The 20,765-nt window shown below is 37.0% G+C and overlaps 1 protein-coding gene across 2 annotated transcripts in view; it reads left to right on the plus strand.

Moving 5' to 3' along the window:
• LOC116172940 (caskin-2) overlaps positions 1–20,765 on the plus strand; it is a 63,503-nt gene that overhangs the window by 35,171 nt on the left and 7,567 nt on the right. For both annotated transcript variants that reach the window (XM_031490218.1, XM_031490217.1), the window contains exon 3: positions 6,366–6,536. In XM_031490218.1, the coding sequence (XP_031346078.1) occupies positions 6,366–6,536 (171 nt within the window). The remainder of the gene's footprint in view (positions 1–6,365; positions 6,537–20,765) is intronic.

A 20,765-nucleotide genomic window follows, 5' to 3' on the forward strand; every position in this document is an offset into this window, starting at 1 on the left:
ACTTTCTCTGGCGAGTCGACGCGAGCGTTATCGTGGCTAGACGCGTATTGTCCCACGCTTATTTTCCAACGACAGACTCAGATCCACCTGGACCGGTTTGTAGACTCTGCAAAAACAAACGCTGCGTAACACCCAGATAACGAACGGATCTGGCTCAACAGGATAGTCACGTAATTCTGGTTATTTTCGGTATCTCGTACGAATCCTGTACTTATACAAAATTCATTTCTAAAAAGTCCGCGATTCCTTGAAGTCAATTAATTAAAATATCTTACTTTGTATAAGGGCGCAAAATCTCATTTCATCGGCGCATAATTGGCGCTTAATTATGTATTTGTTGTATCGTTTAAATTGTAAATTACCCGGCTAGTTTCACACGCCTACTATGTTCATCTGACCGATAAACAATATCCATATAACAAATTTCTAAGTAATGAAATGAAAATGAGAGATGTTTCATCAACAGGAAACGAAGAATAGATAATAAGGAAATATCAATATTGAAATCGGATAGAACTCGTATAAGAAAGACGAAACGACCTGTCCCATTTCCGCACGTCATTCGACCCATTAACCCTCAAAATAATTTAATTTTAAATTACGATTTGCGCAATTACAGAAATAAAAACCAACAGCGCTAAAAGTGGAACGACCTCATCGCGCATCGTCCCATATTCGGTGCAATATTTTGGCATCTCTCCAATTCGCTTCTTCCCCTAATAAATGAAATAAGAAACAGATAAAATCCCCTTTATCATTCCCATTATTCTCTTTAAGCGTACGAGTTTATCAAGTTTGATTTTGCAGTACAATATTTACATCGGCCATTTTCGCCGAGTGTAAATTTGCCAACATCCACCGAAATTTACCCTCTCCCTCGCGGCGTTGTGAGCCGGTGTATTTTACGGCCATAGTAAAGGCTTTATGCGCGCATAAGAGGTTATTTGTTTTCGAGTAGGAAATATCAGAAAGTAATAAATTACCGATATCGAAACATTACGGCTTATTAATGCATCCGCACGTTATAAACCGGAAAAAAAAATGGGAAAGATTTGTTATGGGAAAGCGTCAATCTCGTTTAAATTCAAGCAGCCTCAATTTCACATGTTTGTTATGAGCTTTTTATCGAGCTTTTTTTTGCTGCTGACAGAACTCTGTTTTACGTCATTTAAATACACCATATTTGCGTTTAGATTTTCAAAGTAAAGCACGAAGCGTCGTTTCGGTGGCAGTTACAGATAGTTTGCGAGCAAAATCTGGCGTCTCTCCAAGTTTCGGTTTTTTGCTGCCCGATTGTTCTCGTGTGCATCTGAGTGGTAGTGTCGTGTCAGTGAAACTATTCTGTAGTTTCTTTGGCTTGACTGATCGCCTCCCTAGCGAGCTCCGAAGGTAGGAGTTACGTAAATTTACCCCCCCATCCGAATTCTTTCCAACTTTTTAAGGGTCTCGTAATCATAATTAAGTTCGCTCTCGGTGCGATGCTTTATTTTAGTCGCACGGGAGAGAATTTAATGAATTTTTTTAATTAATTTTCATGCAAACTTGGGAAAGTCGGATAATTGCATTAGAATGAGAAAATGAAATCTTTACTTGTTTAATTTCTTTCCTTCATTACCGTCGTCAGTCAGATATTTGCCTAATTTGATTGATCATTAATGAACATTTTGGACAAGAGAACATTAATTTGTTGTCATATCCTTTTCGCAAACCCTATAATTGATTTAAGTCCGAAAAGTCGTCTTGGCAAAAATTTGTGTCACGCAGATATATACATTTTAGGAAAGAAATATTCCGTGAATCTCCCTCACGAATTGGAGTGTATACCTGTGTGTGGTAGTGGGGGGGGGGGGGGGGGTTATTACAGACCACCCGGTCTTAGCTGCTCCTTCAAATTGTTAAACTTTCAGCCCTTTTGCGATTTTTTATGACAAATACTACTTTTGATATCTCAATACTCAGAAGCAGAAAAGTGCCCCCCCCCCCTCATTACCCCAAAAATGAGCCAATTCGATCACTTCGCCTCCATTTGATTTTTCCAAATATATCCGAAAATAAAAACACTCAGACTCTGGCCATTAAACCCACTGTTAAATTTTTGGGGGAGAGTTGGCCACCATTTGAATTTTCGAAATATTTCTAAAACCAAAAACGCAAAAATCGTGAGCATACATGCACAATCAATAGAGCAGAATAGAGAAAAAATTGGCACGTAACTGAAAGTACGATTGAAAATGAGAATGCTTCAATTAGTGCAAAAATCATAACATCAAAAGATGGAGCACAAACTACAACAGACATCAAACCAACTCAATCATTAATATAAGAAAACGTCATTCCCATTAATAAATAAACAAAGACTAAGCACGTTCAAGGAAGATAAAATAAGAAAGAGAAAGTGAAGGTAAGAGTTTAAATGCAGAATGATAGTGGATAAGGAATTGATAAGATAAGTGATCGTTTTACAAAGCCTATAGGAGTAGGACACCCCTCAGTGTATATTGGAGCACTCGGACGAGCTTCAACGTTGTCACTTTCCCGCTAATAATAATTTCATAATAAAGATATATATTTTCGAAATTTCCGAAACTTCTATACCTTTTTTCTTGATCTTTCACGTTCATGTGCCCTTTACGTCCTCATCGCCCCCCATTTTCACAACTCCATTTAATCTCTTATTTTTAATGTAGCATCAAACCTTTTTGGTTCATCGTTTTCATCACCATCATCCATTTCCGTTTTTTAAATACACCCCCCCCCCTAACTAACGGGTTTTTTTTTTGAATTTTCTTTGGGGTTGCGGGTTTTTTTGGTATTGAGTATTATGAAGTATATTGAGTTAGAGTTGTTTATTCCAAATTTCTTACTGAATTTGGCTTTTGCAAATCAGTGGTCATTCGGATGCCTCGTGGCCGGTTATTCGCAAGGGATAAGTTACCAGCGCCAGTTAGGCGAGCGATAACACAATATTAATGTCTTTTATATAACCAAAACGGTTGATTCAGATTGTTTGCCATGAAACCCGAAGTCAGCGATCTTGGCACTTGGTGGGTTTTATTTGATTACAGATTGCCTATTAGCACCATTTTGTAGCCGGTTTTTTTGCAATATTGAGAAAATAAGGGCGAAGTAGATAGGGTCTGTTTTGGGGGCACTAAGCGCGAAGCTGTTCAAAATCGAAGAGTTGCAAATAACCGAATTCTGAAAAAACCGCGCACATTATTAGTACGGAAGCGTCGCTGGTTAAATCAAAATCCATTACGTCCCGTTTCGTAACATCAAAATCTAAGTGGAAACCGTATCAGTGATACCGTGCAGTAAAAGTTCCTTTGCGGTCGTCGAATAAACATTACGAGAGGATTAAGTAGCGCAATTAGCAATATCGCGAATACTTTTTCGGTAAAAGCAGCGCGGGGTAAATTTAGTAGCGAGATTCTAGAACTATCGAAAAATTATAAATGTACGAACAAACTTTTCCGGTGAATAAATCACAATCATTTCGAAACAAAATAAATGAGTTCGGTGTTTGACACGGAACTTGTTGGCCTTCCAGTGCCCTATTAATAAATTATATTGCGAGAGCGAAAAGCTGGTTCAAAGCAGATGATAAAAATAGACGGTTCATTGCGCGATCAACTACAAGGTAATCGTACACAAAATCCAAAAAACTTCAGCAGTACTCCTTCCAGAGATCCAGTTTTAAGGGACCATCTTTTTGAGAAAGTCAGTACTGCTTTGTACCATAGGGAAACGATTCTAGAAAACACGATAATTAAGGTAACGCAATTCCTTTTGATTTGTATTTAATATAACTATCGGTTCTCTTTAAGAAATTGCATTAAATTTGAAAGTAATGCGGAAAATTCTTTAAAAAATTGATCTTTGTAGATTGGCTGAATAGAGCAGAAGTGTTTCGTAAAAAATAATTTCATTTGAACACTTTTGGATTCTTTTGAAATTGTCAGTTAAAGTAAGGCTATTCCTATTTATATGAGTCTAATTTTTTCGCTAGTTATAACATGATGTTTTATGTATAAAATTGTCATATTTATTGTTAATTGAGGGTTAAAAAAGGGGAAGTTAGAAAGGAAACGTGGTAAAGGTGTAGGGATTACTTTTCAGTACTCGTAAACTTAAACATCGAGTTAAACACATTCCATCCATATATTCCAGATATGCTTTTTTTAATTCTATCACGCCATATTTATATTTGTGTTTAAACTATTTATCTATGCTAATGCCGAGCGAATCCAAGGTGAGTTCGGCACAATTGGCGCTCACTATTTCGCTTTGAGAACTAATTTGCTTTTATTTGCTTGAATTATGCAGAATTCGTCTTCGGCTCGTTCAGAATCGATGTAGGAATTACCTAGTTAAAACTGTTAATCGATTTATTTGGAAAGCAAAACATGCAAAACTTTTACATACCACGAATCATATGCTCCAAATTTTACATTTAGGTATCTAGTCCGCCATATTGAATTTTTTATGGTCGAGTAATGATAAACTAAAAACTAATGCCGCTTGGAATTTTTTGAATTGTTGGGTGGAGGAACACAGTTCGAGCTTTCATGTAAACTACCGCCCACCTCTTCGATCACTTATCGATATCGGTTATAATTCCTTATATCTCGAGAACGGAGGATCTCAGGACGATACTCATAAAATGAAAATGGGACGTCTGGACGAGACATATTTGTGGAATCAAAACTTCAAATGCTAGCATCTCGAGAGTGTCGGAAGAGAGAACTCACAAAAGGAAAATGGTATGTCTCGACGAGACTTGAAATGCTAATATATTGAAAAATAAGGGTCTGAGGGGAAAACGAAACGTAAATGCGAATGAGAATGAAGTTTGCATGCTACTACCAATTTGTCTCAAACTTTTTTGCATCCACTGCACTGAACTAGTGTCCTTTGAGGCGGCCATTTTTTAAGTACACCCAAAAAAACGGATTTTCAAATTCAAACCTGAGATATATGTTCAGTTTGCCAAAATGCTCGGAACGGGGGCGTATTTCAACTTCCTTTCCCTCCATCCAGCAAGGAGCTATGTTCAGGAATGCCAAGACCCTCCCCGATGCGTTGCAATGGTGTTGAACTACTTTTTGGAAGATCGTGTCGCAAAGTGCAAGTCGTTATTTTTTTGGTGATCAGAGCAAAAAATGCAGAGTAGTGTTTAGTTTCAGGGCGTTACCACCTTTAAAAATGTTACCCAAGGGTGTTCGAAAGGTTAGTTGCCTGCTCTTTTGTCGCTTACTCGTCAGTGGCACAAAATATATGGCTCTTTCTGAACTATTGTGTGTTAGAATATTAATCTCTGAATTAATGATCGTTTTTAGTACCGTTGTTACCTTATACTATTTTATGACTTCGTCTATCTAGGACAGATGAAGTATCACTTAGCGTAATGTAGAAATCAATACAGTCTCAAGCCAGGGTCTAAAGTAGGCGATTTAGGGATTGGTAAACAGCCCACATCCATTCCATTATGGTAGCGTATTTCTTTATTTCGGCATTCATTCATTAAATCATAGGCTTAGAGAACCAGATGTTCGTTTCGCACATGTGTTCGCGTGTAGGAAAAAAAATTACGAAAACGACAGGGCCCACTTAATTAACCATTTTCGTGGAATACGTCATCTTTAAAATTTGAATGTTAAAAAGTTTCTGTTAGGTCGCTAACGGAGAATTGAAAAAAAGTGTTTAAAAATCAATTAACGTTCGCGTTTACATCTGTTTGCGAGGCGCCACAATTAAAACGTTCACGTGGGCGCGCGTTTCGACATTATTTTACGAGACGAGCTTTCCGTGTTTCTTTTACTAGAGGAGGCCTTCGGAATTCAAACCTGAAAGTGAATGTTTCGCGGATAAACAAGTGTTTGGCGCCAGTAAAACCGTTACTATCTTTTAAAAATGATGGCGCGGCCGAAATTTTACTAAAGGTCAATTCGGCAGCAACGATTACACTACAGTCCAACGCGAGTTGGGCCCATTCCTAAAGAAACATCCACTGCTGTTTTTATTTAATGTAAATCGTATAACAATTGTCTATTATGTAGCCATTCTGCATTCACATTGCATGTAGAACATTAGAACTGGACATTTGCTGTGAATTTCTGCTTGTCAACATTCCAAACACATCTTGTTTATTAATTACCTACTTAGAGCGATTTTATCCATCTTCTGTTAAACAAAACTAACAGATAGAAAGTAACTATTAGTTACCTTTAATAGAAGGGTCTGAAACTTACAAATATTCCTTACGTCATGTAAAAATACGTGTAGAATTTGACGATGTAAAATCAGTTCAAGAAAAAATATGGTCTGTTTCATTACTGTGGCTTTAATATTGATTTTTTTTTCAGTAGGTGGCATGTCCCGGCCCCCCAAGCCGGCGGCCACCGCCAAAAAAGTCGCACCGCCTGCTGTACCGCACGAGTTTCGCCACTCGGGTAGCTCGTTTGGATCTGCAGGATATTCGTCGTCCGAAGATGCCGTCTTCCTCGCTCCTCCCGATACACCAGGTAATCCCAGAGGTAAGTAGGGTTTGGATAGATACGAGTGAACTCTCGTACTACTAAAAGTGTTTGAAAGTTTTAAATTGATGTTTTTTTTTCGCAATAAATTCTGTTGACGGTTAGCTCAATATGTCTATATTTTTAGCGCATTTTGCAACTCATGTTGAAATTATGGCCACTTTCTTCGTCCCTCTGTCCGCCCGAGGCTACCCCTACAGTTTTTATGATATTTGGTTCGTTCTTTTGGCATTCAGTACTTAGCGTATAGCCCTGGCACCTCAACCGAGAAAAATCTTAATAATTAATGTGCGCATGCGCAGACTATGTACCTAATACCAACTTTCTTATTTATGAACATATTTTGTTGAAATTACCACAGATGCTTCTAGTAAAGAGAAGCACATCTCATATTGTAAAATTCAGATGTGGGCTTGCGCAATGTCAACTATTATTTATAGACATTTATGCCATAACTTATTTTTCTTTGTACACATAAATAGTCCCGTTACGTTACCTTCCGGGCAGTACTGAAATTCCATAAAATTGCTCGTCTTTTTTTTCATTTTTTAACAAATATTTTCAAGGAGGATGGATCTTTTTCTTCTCTATATGATTGAAAAATTTTCTGTATGATATGGCACACAGCATGCTAGATTTCATACATTTTCCAAATATTGAATAACAAATTTCTCTATTTTTTTTTGTATATATACCATATCCATATTTTATGTTGTCGTACAGCAAATTGCTTGCTCTTTTCAAATATCGTAAAAAGCTATAGACATTGCATTTGAAAAACAAAAGTGGCATCGATTTTCGGTGATACCGGAAGTTTGAATTTCCGATCAAATAGATCGTAATGTCACATATGAAATTATATTTATCAAATTTTTTGTATCTCGCCAAATAGATAAAAATAAAGGAGATATTGATCTTACTCGAACGCATTGTATATATGTTTAGATTCGTACGGATCCCAACTAACCACAAACCCCGTTTAAAGTCATTTTTTTTTTCAAATTTTCTTAAGAAAAAGGTAAAGTTCCATGTTTTGGACAAACGCACCAAACCCCAGACGTCCCATAGACCATTCCTCATTGCATTTGACCTCTAGAAACGTGACATGATGATTCCGACTTGCGGCATGAGAGCGATCAAAATTTTGTTGCACAGTGAAATTATCTGATTGGTTAGAATTTGTAACTATCACCAAGCTGATTGGTCGTATATGAATGGAGTGTATTAATCGGGTTAAAAAAAACTACCACTATAGCACGCCTTTACCGTAATAAGAAGTATCTACGTTAATGATACATTGTCTCCTCATGGGGAAGCTTTAGAGTTGTTTACTATCCAATTTGTTTACCGTAATAGTTTGTAAATCGTAAAATTCCCTTTAAACTGTAGATCACTAAAATTAGGTTTACGAATTTTATACTGTTCCGAGCGGGTTTCCAATTTCACCCTTGCATTGAAGGTCGCCAAAACAACTCATAAAATTTGAAACCACTCTACCGGATCTTGACGCGAATCTGAATTTTTCACAAATTATTAAACCAACGCGCGCAAACTTACGGGTGGTTGACTTAAATTTTCCTCACCACTTGACGCGAATGCTATCGTGGCTTAACGCGCATTCTTCACGGCTATCTACCAGCAACTTCGTTCCAACTACTTATATTTTTTTATAACACCCATTCTGGAACGTACAACCTTTCCCACCAATCAAACTTGAGAAAATGAGATTCCTCAGCATCCGCGTGGAGAAGAATCTCGCTGAATCTGCAGAATTCACGCTACCCCGCAAGCTGTGACGTTTGGTCAAATCGAATAAAGTGTCATGAGTTTGAACCTTTTTCAAATGCTGTAGCGCTAACAACAGTCAATACCCTTTTGTTAAAATGCACGTGATTGAACGAGCTGAAGTCTTTGAGTATTGAGGCAATTTGGTTGGATCTTTTCAACAACCTAAGCACTGTATACTAATTCTGTCTATCTGCCATCCCCAAAACTACTAAATTTTACCACAACATTTACTTGCTCTATTTCATTAAATTTATACTCCACAATACAAATTACCACTCGGCTTGCCCAAATCGCCATGAAACTCAACATTGACTGGGTTCGTGAGCACACTTGACAAAAAAATTTTGAGCAATTACAATAAGTTTATATCTAAAATGAATCTCTAACTAACAAAAATTCCTACTACTAAATTTAATCTATCCCGAAATAATTATTAATGTTCGTCAAATAACACGGAAGAAAATAGAAAAATGTCATTTCGCCGTGCTCCATATTTGCTGACTTCTTTCGCTGTACGTGTTTGTAGTTTTCGTCTTGATTGTTGAAAACGAAGATTTAGCTTTGTAATCGGTTCTTGTAATAATAATTGTATAGTGCATTTGATTGTTTTCTTATTAAATCAGCCTGTTAGTGTTATGAAAACGCTTACCCATTCCACTCATATCACACGCAAATAACATGTTATTCATATTGTTCTATTAATGAACGCATTAAATGTATCCCAAGTGCACAACTTTATAATAAACTGTCTTAACAATAACAAATAATCAAACTTAATAAAAGAACACACCTGCACATTTTGTTCAATTTAAACGTCTTATCAAATTAAATAAAGCAGACAGATTGCGCGTCGCATTGCATTAATATTGAAAAAAGTCTTGTTTTCCAATTTGTCGATTTTAGAAATTAAATTCTCTCACGTACTCCATTAAGTCATCATTCGCTAGCGCGTTTATTATTTGCATTTTTTGAAAATCTTTCTATTGGTGAATTTTTCTCCGGAGAGAACTCGTAAAAAATGAACAATGCTTTACGATATTTATTAATTTTATTTGGAATATCGTATCATGTGGCAGAAATCCGTACAATAAGAAAAAAATGAAAAAGGTTTTCGCCCTAGGGCGAGTAACTAGCGCATTTTTTGTGCATTTCCCGGTACTTTCTAAAAGACTAAAGCTATATGCGCTGTGTTTTTCTTTACTAGAAGCATCTGTGGTGTTTGCAATATGCGATATGCTTCCCTTTACTAGAAGCATCTCTATGGTTAAAATTAAAAAAAAATATCTATAAAGAACGTTGACATTGCGACATGCGTATATATGAATCGTCAAGATTTCCCAAAAACGACGAAGGAAGTATCTTGAAAACTGTAGTCGTTAGGGGTGCCTTGTGCCTTCTAACATGGGTTGGGCTAATGAGGTAAAAAAAACATATTTGCTTTATTAAGTTAACTTGAGTTAATGTTTGTCTGCGGCGGGAAAACTCGTAACTCAGTTATTCACTTTATATTCCATTTTTTAGTGCATTTTCCAACGAACTTGGGTGATTGAAGCGATTTTTCTGTCTGTCCGTCCGTCTGTCCACCCATCCGAGGCTCTACAAGTTTCGATATATCTAGGTCGTTCCTTTTTTATTCGGTAGCTTTTAGTTCTGGCACTTGAGCCAAGAAAAGTCCTGACGATTAATGTGCGCAGACTACGCAATGCCATAGATTGATTTTCAAATTTTAACCTTAGACGCTTCTAGCTAAGGCAAACATATCGCATGAAGTAAATGTTTCCATACGCAGATTGCGCAATGCCAACTCGCATGTATGGAGATATTTCTTTGAAATTGTAACATAGCGTATTGAGATTTTTACTTTAAACAAATGCATGGAGTCTCTATTATTCTATTATTCTCGCCAGCGGAGAATGCCGCTATGTCATAATTATACAGTGAATTTTTTTTAAATGCGAACATAGGAGTTTGCATGCAATGTAATTTCCCTATGTTCGATTTTTAAAAAAACACATCAATCTATTGAGTAGTTCAAATGAGTAGTAGATACAATTGACAGCTGTCACATTTTTAAAAATACCGCCGTCCAATTTAATTACGAAATCGGTTAGGTTATTGCTTAGAATGTCAAGGAGGACACTTCGAACATTTATTGTAATTGTTTTCGGTATTTATTTTCTTCATTTATGTATTGAATAGATCAAATTAGTAGAATACCAGGTGCACATGACCTACAAATAATTGAAGGTTGGTTCACAATCAGTTGTCGTGTCAGTGCGTGGCCTGTGAGGTCAAGTTATCGTAAGTTTAAGAAAAATGTATCTTAAAGTTGCTATGGCTTCACATGGCTTCTTTAAAAAAATCTTACCGAGTGCTCTTCATCATAAAGACTACAGTTGCTGTTCATAGTCACACAAGTTGCGCGATTTGGGAATGTGAACCGCGCACACCTCATAGATTGATGTGTTTTTTTTTAAAATCGAACATAGGAAAATTACATTACATGCAAACTCCTATGTTCGCATTTAAAAAAAATTCACTGTATGAACCTACAGTTGAATTCAAGAAAGATGAGCCCTGCTTGTGCGGTACGGTTCGAAACGCTGCTGGTTCACGACGAGATTCGCCACGGGACAATGGTGCAAATGTGGACATGCCTTCATAACGCAATTAATTTGACCTATGCTTTTTTTATTACACTATCCGATTGTTAGTAACCCATGACGTACCGGCATTCTTTCCTGGCGAGAATAGTATATAAATTCTTACGTTTAGTTCAATCATCAAACAGATTCTGTGTAATAGCAACAATAAAACTTGCGGGAACCGATCCACGTACGCTATGATACATGTTTTATTTAAATTTTAACAAGGAACAATAGATTTTTGTTTCGGTTCTTTTGTATTCAAACTCAAGATTTGAATTCGACAAAGCACCAATCATAAAATAAAGGAACAAATTCTCCTCTTCCCGTTTGTGATGCAATTTTTGTTTTATCAAATCCGTTCATCTTTGAATACCGACTGCATCGACAGAAAGGACGAAATTGACAAACGAAATTTCGCGTTGCAGCATCCGACCTTTTTAGCACACCACAAGTAAAAAAAATATACAATATTGTGACCTTTTCCTCCGACTTTTAATTTTTATTGCTTTTATTATTTTGATAACTAATTCCAATCCACTGTACAATCGCAAAAAGCCCTACCTTATATGGGATTCGAACCCAGAACCCTTATCCACCGTTCAGTTGATTACTAATTTTAGCCAGCAACTTTCGTTATAGCGAAAGGATAAAAAACACTTCATAGTTGGAGCAGATTGCAAGCAAATACGTTTTTGGAAAATCGTTTTTAGACCATCACTCTTCAAAATTATTTGTGTGGACGTGGCCCGTTACCCGTACTGGAAACCTTGGCTTAAAAAATAAAATTAAAATCGTCTCGCCTTTATAATGGAAGGAAGTCGCGAATTAAAGACAATCTCATTGTTTATAGTATACGATGAGTTCGAAGGCATCGTTCAGCACAAATTATTATTCAATAGACAGAATTAATAAAACCTACAAGTCACGTTTGAAATATAAAATTACCCATTTGTTCTACTAGATTACAAGTTTAGCGCAGAAAAAAGTAAAACAAAAACGGTTCTCCTTACGCCCTCAGGTGAAATCTCACCGAGAATATGCAAGGTCGCAAATTTACGTTTTGATTATTATTCATCGTCTTACTGCCGGAATAATTTGCCTTTTTTTTGCCTTTGGGGAAATTATTACGTTGGGTTGATGCATGTGTGCAGCACTCTTCTTCCTATCAAGGACAAGTTTGATATGGTAATTGCCGTAAATTTATTTTTAAGTAGCGAGTTTTACGGCTGCAGTTATTAAGATTTGCATAAAATTATATAAATTCATCACTGCGCGGCTTGGAACATGCTGAATGAATTTTGTATTTAAAAAGATCTCGTCATTGCACATGGAAATTCTTGTTCGTCTATCCCTCCATCAGGCCGTAACGGTAAAATGATGTTCTTTAGCGTAACACAACGAAAGGTTAAGGTCGATTTTCCGTCGTCTGTCTGTCTGAATATCTGTTCCATCGAGATCTCACCTGAGCCACCTAGAGACTTTGGGTTTTCGCGAATTGGTCGACGCTATGGACTATATTACTCATTTACAGTTGTGTTACGTAGGTTTTGAAACATTTTTTAAAAATATTCCTGGAGTTAGTAGCTACCTAGAGGTCAAATGCCAAGGTCAAAATTAAGTCTGCGTATGCGCAGTCTATTTTTTATGTACGTTTAATTAATTTTTTTTGGACAAAATCGCCCACGAATACGAAAGTTGAGTGCGCATGCGCAATCCATTTCTTTTTCGAAAAGTGCACATAATAAATAATGACCCAAAGGGTTAACCGTGATTTCCAGCAGAGCCAATTTTATTGTTCTCTATCAATGCATTTAGCCGTTTTCTCAATCAAATTTTGGGTTTCTTTGGTCAAAAATGCTCACTAAAGTAGAGCAAATGTCCTATTTAAGTTTTGGTTATTAAAAAATCAATCGTATAAAATTATGAGAAGCGAAAAAATAGATTTTTTCCTATAGCGGTCTTTGTTAGAGAAACAGAAAAATTTTCTTAGATAAAAAATCTAGTAGTGACACAGCCGTAGGGTTGCTTTCCAAAGTCTTTTAAATGCTTTCAGAGCATTCTCTAGGTGTTTACCAAAGCTTTAGTTATAGCGCCTTCCTATTATAGCAATCTATCCTCGATTCTATCGCTCTTTCATTTGTAGATCCGAACCATAGCTAATTTCTATACCTTTACTAGCAGACATCGCGAACTTCGTACCTCCTTTGGGAAGTCTGGTTTTCTGTGTCTTTTGTGTCTCTTTCCAGGCTTCCTATTCCTTTTCGAGGCTTTCTGGTTTGATTCTGTATAGGAAATGCGCATAAAAGCAGAGTCGAAAAGTCTGAAAAGGTATTCAATGGGTTTGTAGAGCGCTCTAGGGAATTGCGTTCCCTTTCTAATATCTTTCTTTTATTTTTAGATCCTTTTCCGAGTCTTCTAGCGACATTTTCACATTATTTCCCGAAGTTTCTGCGCTTGTATGGGTCTGGAAACGAAATACAGTTATGGAAAACGCCTAGAAAGGTCTGGAAAGTGACCAAGGTTCCAAAGTTTTAATCTCGCGAAAGCTCATAAGAATTCTCCGAAAACTGGTTGTCAGAATATTATTTAGAGCTTTCTAGATTCACTTTCCCATAGTGTGATATACCTGATCTACTTTCAAACCTTTTTTTCTTTAGGAAGTTTGGAAAGTGCAGGAAAGGGCATCGAAAGGTCTAGAGAGGTAGAAGGCACACGGTCTCTATCGCCTTCTAGATTCTTTTAACACCATTTCAGAGTGTTTTATTGACATTTGTCAATGCTGTATGTCTTTTTCATAGGTTTTTGGGTTACTTAAAGCGTTCTATTGCTTTTTGCAGATAATTCCAAGTAATTTTCCAACGTTTTTAGGCTCGTGTAATTATCGATTTAGAGGATCTAGGATGTCTTGAAGGCGCAGGGAAGGGTATCGAAAGCTCTATAAAGTCTGTGTTTGTGATCAAGGGGACTTGGCTTTTTCTATGCATTTTTCAGAGTGTTCACAGCATTTTAGCTTAGCGTTTTCTATAACTAGGGCGGTTACGAAACTTTTCAGGTGCTCAAGAGGGTTTAAGGGTTAAGACTTACTCTGGAAAATAGCATAAGAAAGCTTCGGAAAGCTCTTAGAAAAACTATGCAAAGCGCTGTTTTATACCTCATGTGCTTTCGGGAGGTCCGTTAGGCTCTTTTGAGTGCTTTCTAGAGCTAGGAGATCCCTATTTAGTTCTGGTTCTGAAAATGGTTAGAAAGATGTGGAAAATGGGGGTTTCCCCAGAACTTCAATTCTCTGGACATTTCTGAGAGGCTTATTATTGCTCTCACTAGGGCTTTAGACTCTCTTCTACAGAACTTTTTGGCGTTTTTCGTGGCCGTTTTAGGTCATTTTCAGAGTCTTCTGAACTTCTCATAACGATAAGCCCTTTTCAGAGCTTTCTGGGCCTTTTCAAAGCTCTCAAGCTTTGGGCAGAGACACAAAGTCTTTAGCGAGAACGTAGTCTGAAAAAGCACCCAAAGAGCCACTTTAAAGTGAATTTTCAGAACTTTTCAGGTGACTAGTTTCTACGCTCATACAGGTTTGGGAAGGTACTAGAAAGCTCTAGAATGCTCCGGAAAGCCTTGCAGTGCTATACAAAGCACTAAAAAGTGAGTATCTAGTTTTTTATATCCTTTTTCGAGCTAGATTTTGACATTCTTTTCGGAGCGTTTTGATTCTTGTTTAGTTCACGTAACTTTGAAAAGGCGGAAAACTCTAGAAAGACCTCTTAAAAGTCCTTTTTGGAATATTGGAGGGTTTTTAAAGCCTTCTAAAGGAAAGCATAAAGAAAATCAATAAATTTTACTTGAGTACATGAAAATTCTTTACTACTTTACCTCGTACTTTTTACCTTCTAGAGCAGGCATGACCAACCTTTTCAAGTTTGCGGGCCAATTGTGATTTCAGCAAAGCCTATACGGGCCGCACATCCATGAAAACTCATATTATGAAAAAAAACTGTAATTTAACCAATTACACGATCCCGCGAGTACCCCTGAACCCTACCTGCTTTTGAGCTCAAACTAATTACCAGGCAAATTGAAAATAAAAATTTTGTACACTTCAATTGCTGTAAAAAAATGCAAGAAAAGCATGCTTCAGATTTCCCATCTGTAATATTTTTGAATTTGTTGGAAAAACTGAAAACTGAATTCCAAACACGTTTTAAGAAACTTAAAGAGCAAAGGATGCTGTTTCAATTGATTGGGAATCCTTTCCAGATGGATGAAGCTGCAGTTCAGGAAAAATTTCAAATGGAATTAATAGAATTGAAAACTAATACCCCACTTAAGGACTTGTATGAGGAAAATCGAAAAAATTTACCAAACTTTTACAAAAATCGACGACAGTTTTCCAGAAATAAAAAACTGGCCCAACGTATTTTTTCCATGTTTGGATCCACATATCTGTGTGAGCAAACATTTTCAAGAATCAAATGCATCAAAAGTAAAAAAATCTCGCCTTACAGATGATCATCTTCATTACCTACTAAGGGCCACCACTACAAAGTTTGAACCTGACATCAAGAAGTAGGCGCTACAAAAACAACCTCAAGTTTCACACTGATTAACATTGTATTTGAGTAATATTGGAATGTTTTTCTTGTTCTATTTGAAATAAAACATTTAATAGAACCTTTCCATTGCTTTGTTCAGGTTCGAACTGCGGGCCGCATAGAATAGTGCAGAGGGCCGCATTCGGCCCGCGGGCCGCAGGTTGGTCATGCCTGTTCTAGAGGCTTCATGAAGTCTTTTTAGAGCTTTCATTTTCAAACCTTTCTAGTCGTATGTAGTTATGGAAAGTATCTCTGGACTTTGGAACGCTAGAAGGTTCGGCTCTCTACACACTTTCCAATAATGCCCGTCTTTACTTTTTAGTGCCTTCTACATATGTACCTTTCGGAATATTAAGCAGCTTGCACACAGTAGGCCTCAACAGATATGTCTAGCTAATTTTAGAGCTTTCTAGTACGTTTTTTTTGGTACTTTGTAGTTCTCTGGAAAATCTGGAAAAGGAAAACATACGAAAATTTTAGAAAGAGTCTAAACCGTTTCAAAAATTATCTAAACAATTTTCGGATTTTAATAAGTGGTTTTGACAGTATTATATTCGCTACCTACCACGAACATTGGAGTAAAAAAGTTAATAAATTGCTCTGCTTCCTGTGGGTTTAACTGAAAGTATCATTTTTGACAGTATCTAAATTGATAGTCGCAATTTAATTTCGTCGGTTGAATGTACTAGTCAACTAGTGGTAACCGTTTCATATTTAAATCCCAACAAAAATTATTGTTAACCACAAACAAGCATTTGGAGTTTAACAAGATTTCTCAATTTGCGCTGAATTTATTGCCGGATGTTCGAGGATTACAATTTTAACCATATGTGTAAAGCAACATAATTTCTAATTATAGTTTCAATGCTGCTGTTTAAACTTTACGACATTGGGGTATTGTTACTATCCCTTCTCACCAAAAAAAAAACAACCATAGTAATATGTTTGCCATGATGTTCATTCACTATTCCATTTTAAAATTACCAGTGGGATCTCCCGTAAGAAATGTGTCATCTACAGTCCCCATTAAGGTGCCTGAAAGAAGGTGCAGGAGATAATTTTAGAAATCCTGCACTTGACTGAACGCATCTAAAAACAAGCACCCACAAAGCTCGTGAATATTTTAAATTAATCTTCCCTAAGCTCGTTTTTCCGAGGCAAATTACCGTGACGATCTTAATTAGTCTGGAAAAAGAGTTGGAGGGGTTGTTGTTAATGATTAAATGCGAATGTCTGTTTTAGCATCTTTGTCATTTTAAAACATCCACAAAGATTATGTTACCATCGTCGTCGAGTTGACGTTTGCGGTAATTCTCGACTCGTGTATTATTTGCAATCGGTTGTCGAGATGCCTGTACTCGTTTTACCTTATTTAGCATCGGTGAATGCACTTTTGCAGCAATCGCCTTTGGATTTGTACTGTTAATTTTTCATTTAAGGCATTCATAAATGTTGGAAAATAAAAAAGGCCGGCTACGTGATCGGTTTTGATGCCTCCTTTCTTTTGATGGCTGCTGCTGGTTTATTGGCTTTCGGATTGCATTCCATGCATTAACAACGATTTGAGAAATGACTTACGATTGAGGATTTCGATAAGGAAGCATTGTAAATTAATAGTTGCGTGGTATAATAGTGATATATTCAACTAACATGTCGCATGTTTGAGTTATGGGTCTCTGTAACTATGAATTCACCGAACTCGTAGTTTCAGATGAAGAGGCCAAGCTTTTCGTGCGAATCGCATAAATTCTTAGAAATTTTTACTTTTATTACCCATTTTTAAAACGTTCCCAATTTGGCATCAATTGTGTACCCAGTGACAGCCGATAATAGCATTCACTTATACTCGCACTTGATAAATAGAAGAGTCCTTTCTAGGACATATGCTGCGAAATAAATTCACAGATTTCGCAATCCATGCAATACATCGGAGACATTGGAAATGATAATCATGTAACGCCATACTTAAAACCACTCGGATCACTTGCTCCACTCGCTTGCAAGCTCGCTCGTGTCGCAAACATAACCCTTGAATAATAAGCGTCGTAACAAGCTCGTAATAGTATCATAGAAAATGTGCAAGAATTTTAGATTGGAATTAACAGAACAATCCAAACGTATCGACAGTATCCTTACTTTTCCTTAACCTACCGATCACGGCCGAATACGGTACAATCGTCACTTGATGCGACATCGGCCTTGAACGAAACTCGCAACTTGTATCCATATACGAAACCATAAACATTTCTAATGTTACAAATTTCAAACGGAGCCATCTAACTTTCTTGTCAAATAGACGTTTCGCGCCACTTTCCAATCTCGGTAACAGTCGCCTCAAAATTGGGTGGTAAGAATGGGACTCCTACGTTATGTTATACTATGGTGATTGTTTATGTGTTGGGACGTGAGACAATTGGGAAGGGAATTGAATAACATTAAGAAGTTTGTGCCTAAGGAACGATAATAAAATTGAAATATATTATGCACGACAAGCCAGGAAAAAAAAACAACAAGGAAAAAATGCCTGGCGTAACACACCGATACAAGAAATAAATTTAAAAAAATGCAAAATAGAGATAGACAAATCGCACAACAAAAATCATCTAATCGAGTCAAATGCAGTTAAATAATATAATAAAACGAGATAGAAATCAGAAAATAACATACTAATCAAAACCATAAAAATAGTATATCTCTGCTCCGGCATCGTCTAGCATGTAACATTAAAAAGTGCAGGTGAAGCAAATAGAAGAAACGTTAACTAGAGGGCTCCCTTCTTGTATTGCTCAACATTGTCCGGCAGCGGGAACGAGATGAGAAAGGAACAGATCGGAACTGTATTAGGTGCTTTCTCCACGGTATAAACGGTTAATAGAATCATACAGGGCAACAAGACACTGGATACTCTCTCCCACGAATACATAAATAAATACTATAAAGGCGTAACAACCTCTACATCATAACATAGGGATGTTCGTACTAATAATTTTGTTGTTACTTTCTTTCACAAAAAATGTGTGCCAATATAACGAAATTTTAAATAAACTTCCAGGAGAATGGACTTTTTTCTTCTCTATATGATTGACAAATTAAAAAATCTTTATTGGTTAAAATTTCCACTATTGTTCGTATGTACGGTAATAGTTCCTAAACCATAAATTATCCTTTATGAGGGAATGTCACAAAAACCTTTAATGCGCGTTTTAAAACTGCGCAGTTGTTCGTATTTTTGCTACTGTAGGCGCACGCAATTTCTCTAACATTTACACATGGCCGACTTAACTTAGCTGACCCGACACAAATTCAAAGAACACAAAAAAATCCACCGTGCGATGAATTCCAGGTAAAATAATAATAAATCTCACAACATAAAAAAATAACACCCCACTGTTATCCACGGGTGACCGTCTTACCGCCCTCTCCCAAAAACCTAATTTGTACTACTTTACTTTTCCGATTCCCGACCGTTCTGGGAGGTGCAACCTTTTCCACTGATTTTTGTCCAATCAGAGTCCTTGACATCAATAGCTCAACTCTGCGTGAAGTGGACTACCGCTGAATCAGCAATTCAAATGCTACTTAGCAAGATTGATAACGATGGATGCTATATCTAGCTAATTTCGTCCTGCCCCGCGACTTCCCGGTACCTTAAGTTTTCACACGCATTTGAAAGTTAGGGACATATTTACGAACCACTCGAACACATGCAACAGTTTAGAAAAATGTGAATCAAATAAAATCCGTTAACGGGGCCCCATTACAAAGTTCCCGCGGAATAGCCAAACTATCGGATATTTTTTTTTCCTGTTTTATAATTTTAAGACGTTTTCAATTTTACATTTTAAGCTTTTAACTACGTTTCGGGCAACAATCTGCACCCTCGGGATTGAAACACACACTTTTTAGTCCCTTGGTATGTATAATATACTGTTCTATGTCAAAAGAGCAATATTTTGGATTGGGGATTGAAACTTCAAGGAGTGGTATTGACGTGTCTCCGTTCTGATAGGCATTTTTAAGACCGGCCTCTTCTTTGTTTCAGAACCTTCTCAAAGCTGTAGAAGGAGTTGGAAACCTTTGGCGTTATTTCTGTAAGGAAAAAAAACCTAAATAGGGTTTTGAATATTTTGGGTCCTATCCAGGATTATACAAGTCTATCAAAATCTATAAGTGACCTGGAAAACTGGTAAAAAAAAGTAGCGCGATAAGATGCGCTACAAATGCGCCTTATCAGGCGTTTAAAAGTAAACTTAAAACTATATAAAAATTTGCTGTGACTATCATAGACACCCGGGCGATTCTGCCCTTTTATGTGTAAGAATTATGTACCAAATTGGGTTCCAATCGGTTCAGCCGTTTAGCCGGAAATGAGAGTACAAACAAACAAAGCGACAGACCGATCGACATCATCTAGATTTTGATTCGGATTTCCGTAAAAAAAGTGGGGGGGGGGGGGGATTTTTAACTAATGCGGGCGGTAAAAATCCGAAAATCGTTCGTGTGATTTTTAGACTTCTTGGCGTGTGTCGAAGCTAACACACCCCCGACATCAGAAAAAATATGGGACCGGTGTCAATAATCAAGTTTTTTAAGAGCGCACTTAACGGGTGTAATCTCGACTTACTCAGAGGTTGTTATCTGTAACCCATTCAACTAATTACGGTAACTTATCCAAATAGTCGGAATTAAATCTCCAAATTTGGCAGTCCAGCAATACCCTTTTGCTCCTTGGAATGTGAGGTCAAGCGCAAGCTATTATCACGTTGATATTTTCCTTAAACTGCACAAGCTCGCCGAGTTCAATCCTGGATTTCCATTAGAAAACTAAAATCGATTAATCGGTCATTCACGGACATAAAACTTAATAAGACTGATTCTCTCTCTTCTTCTCTGGCAAGAGACTTTTCGGCGGCTGTAAAAACAATTTAAATATAACTACAGGAATGGTTGCAAAACGGATAAATTTACAAGAAAACTTGCGTGTGTTATCGACGGTAAGACAAACGATTAAACAAAATGAAAACGCAAAGTTCACTCCTCGTCTCCTAGTGCAAATAAATAAATTCAGAAACTATTTCTTAGTAACGAAGCGCCCAACTTAAAACGCTTCTAGATACCGGGTGTTCAGCAAAGGTGGTCGACTCCAGAAATATACTGTGTGGCCATAACGTCAAGTATCATATGAATTTGAAGCTTGAAGGCGGAAA

This window comes from Photinus pyralis, unplaced genomic scaffold, assembly GCF_008802855.1.
Source record: "Photinus pyralis isolate 1611_PpyrPB1 unplaced genomic scaffold, Ppyr1.3 Ppyr1.4_LG6, whole genome shotgun sequence".
Lineage (NCBI taxonomy): Eukaryota > Metazoa > Arthropoda > Insecta > Coleoptera > Lampyridae > Photinus > Photinus pyralis.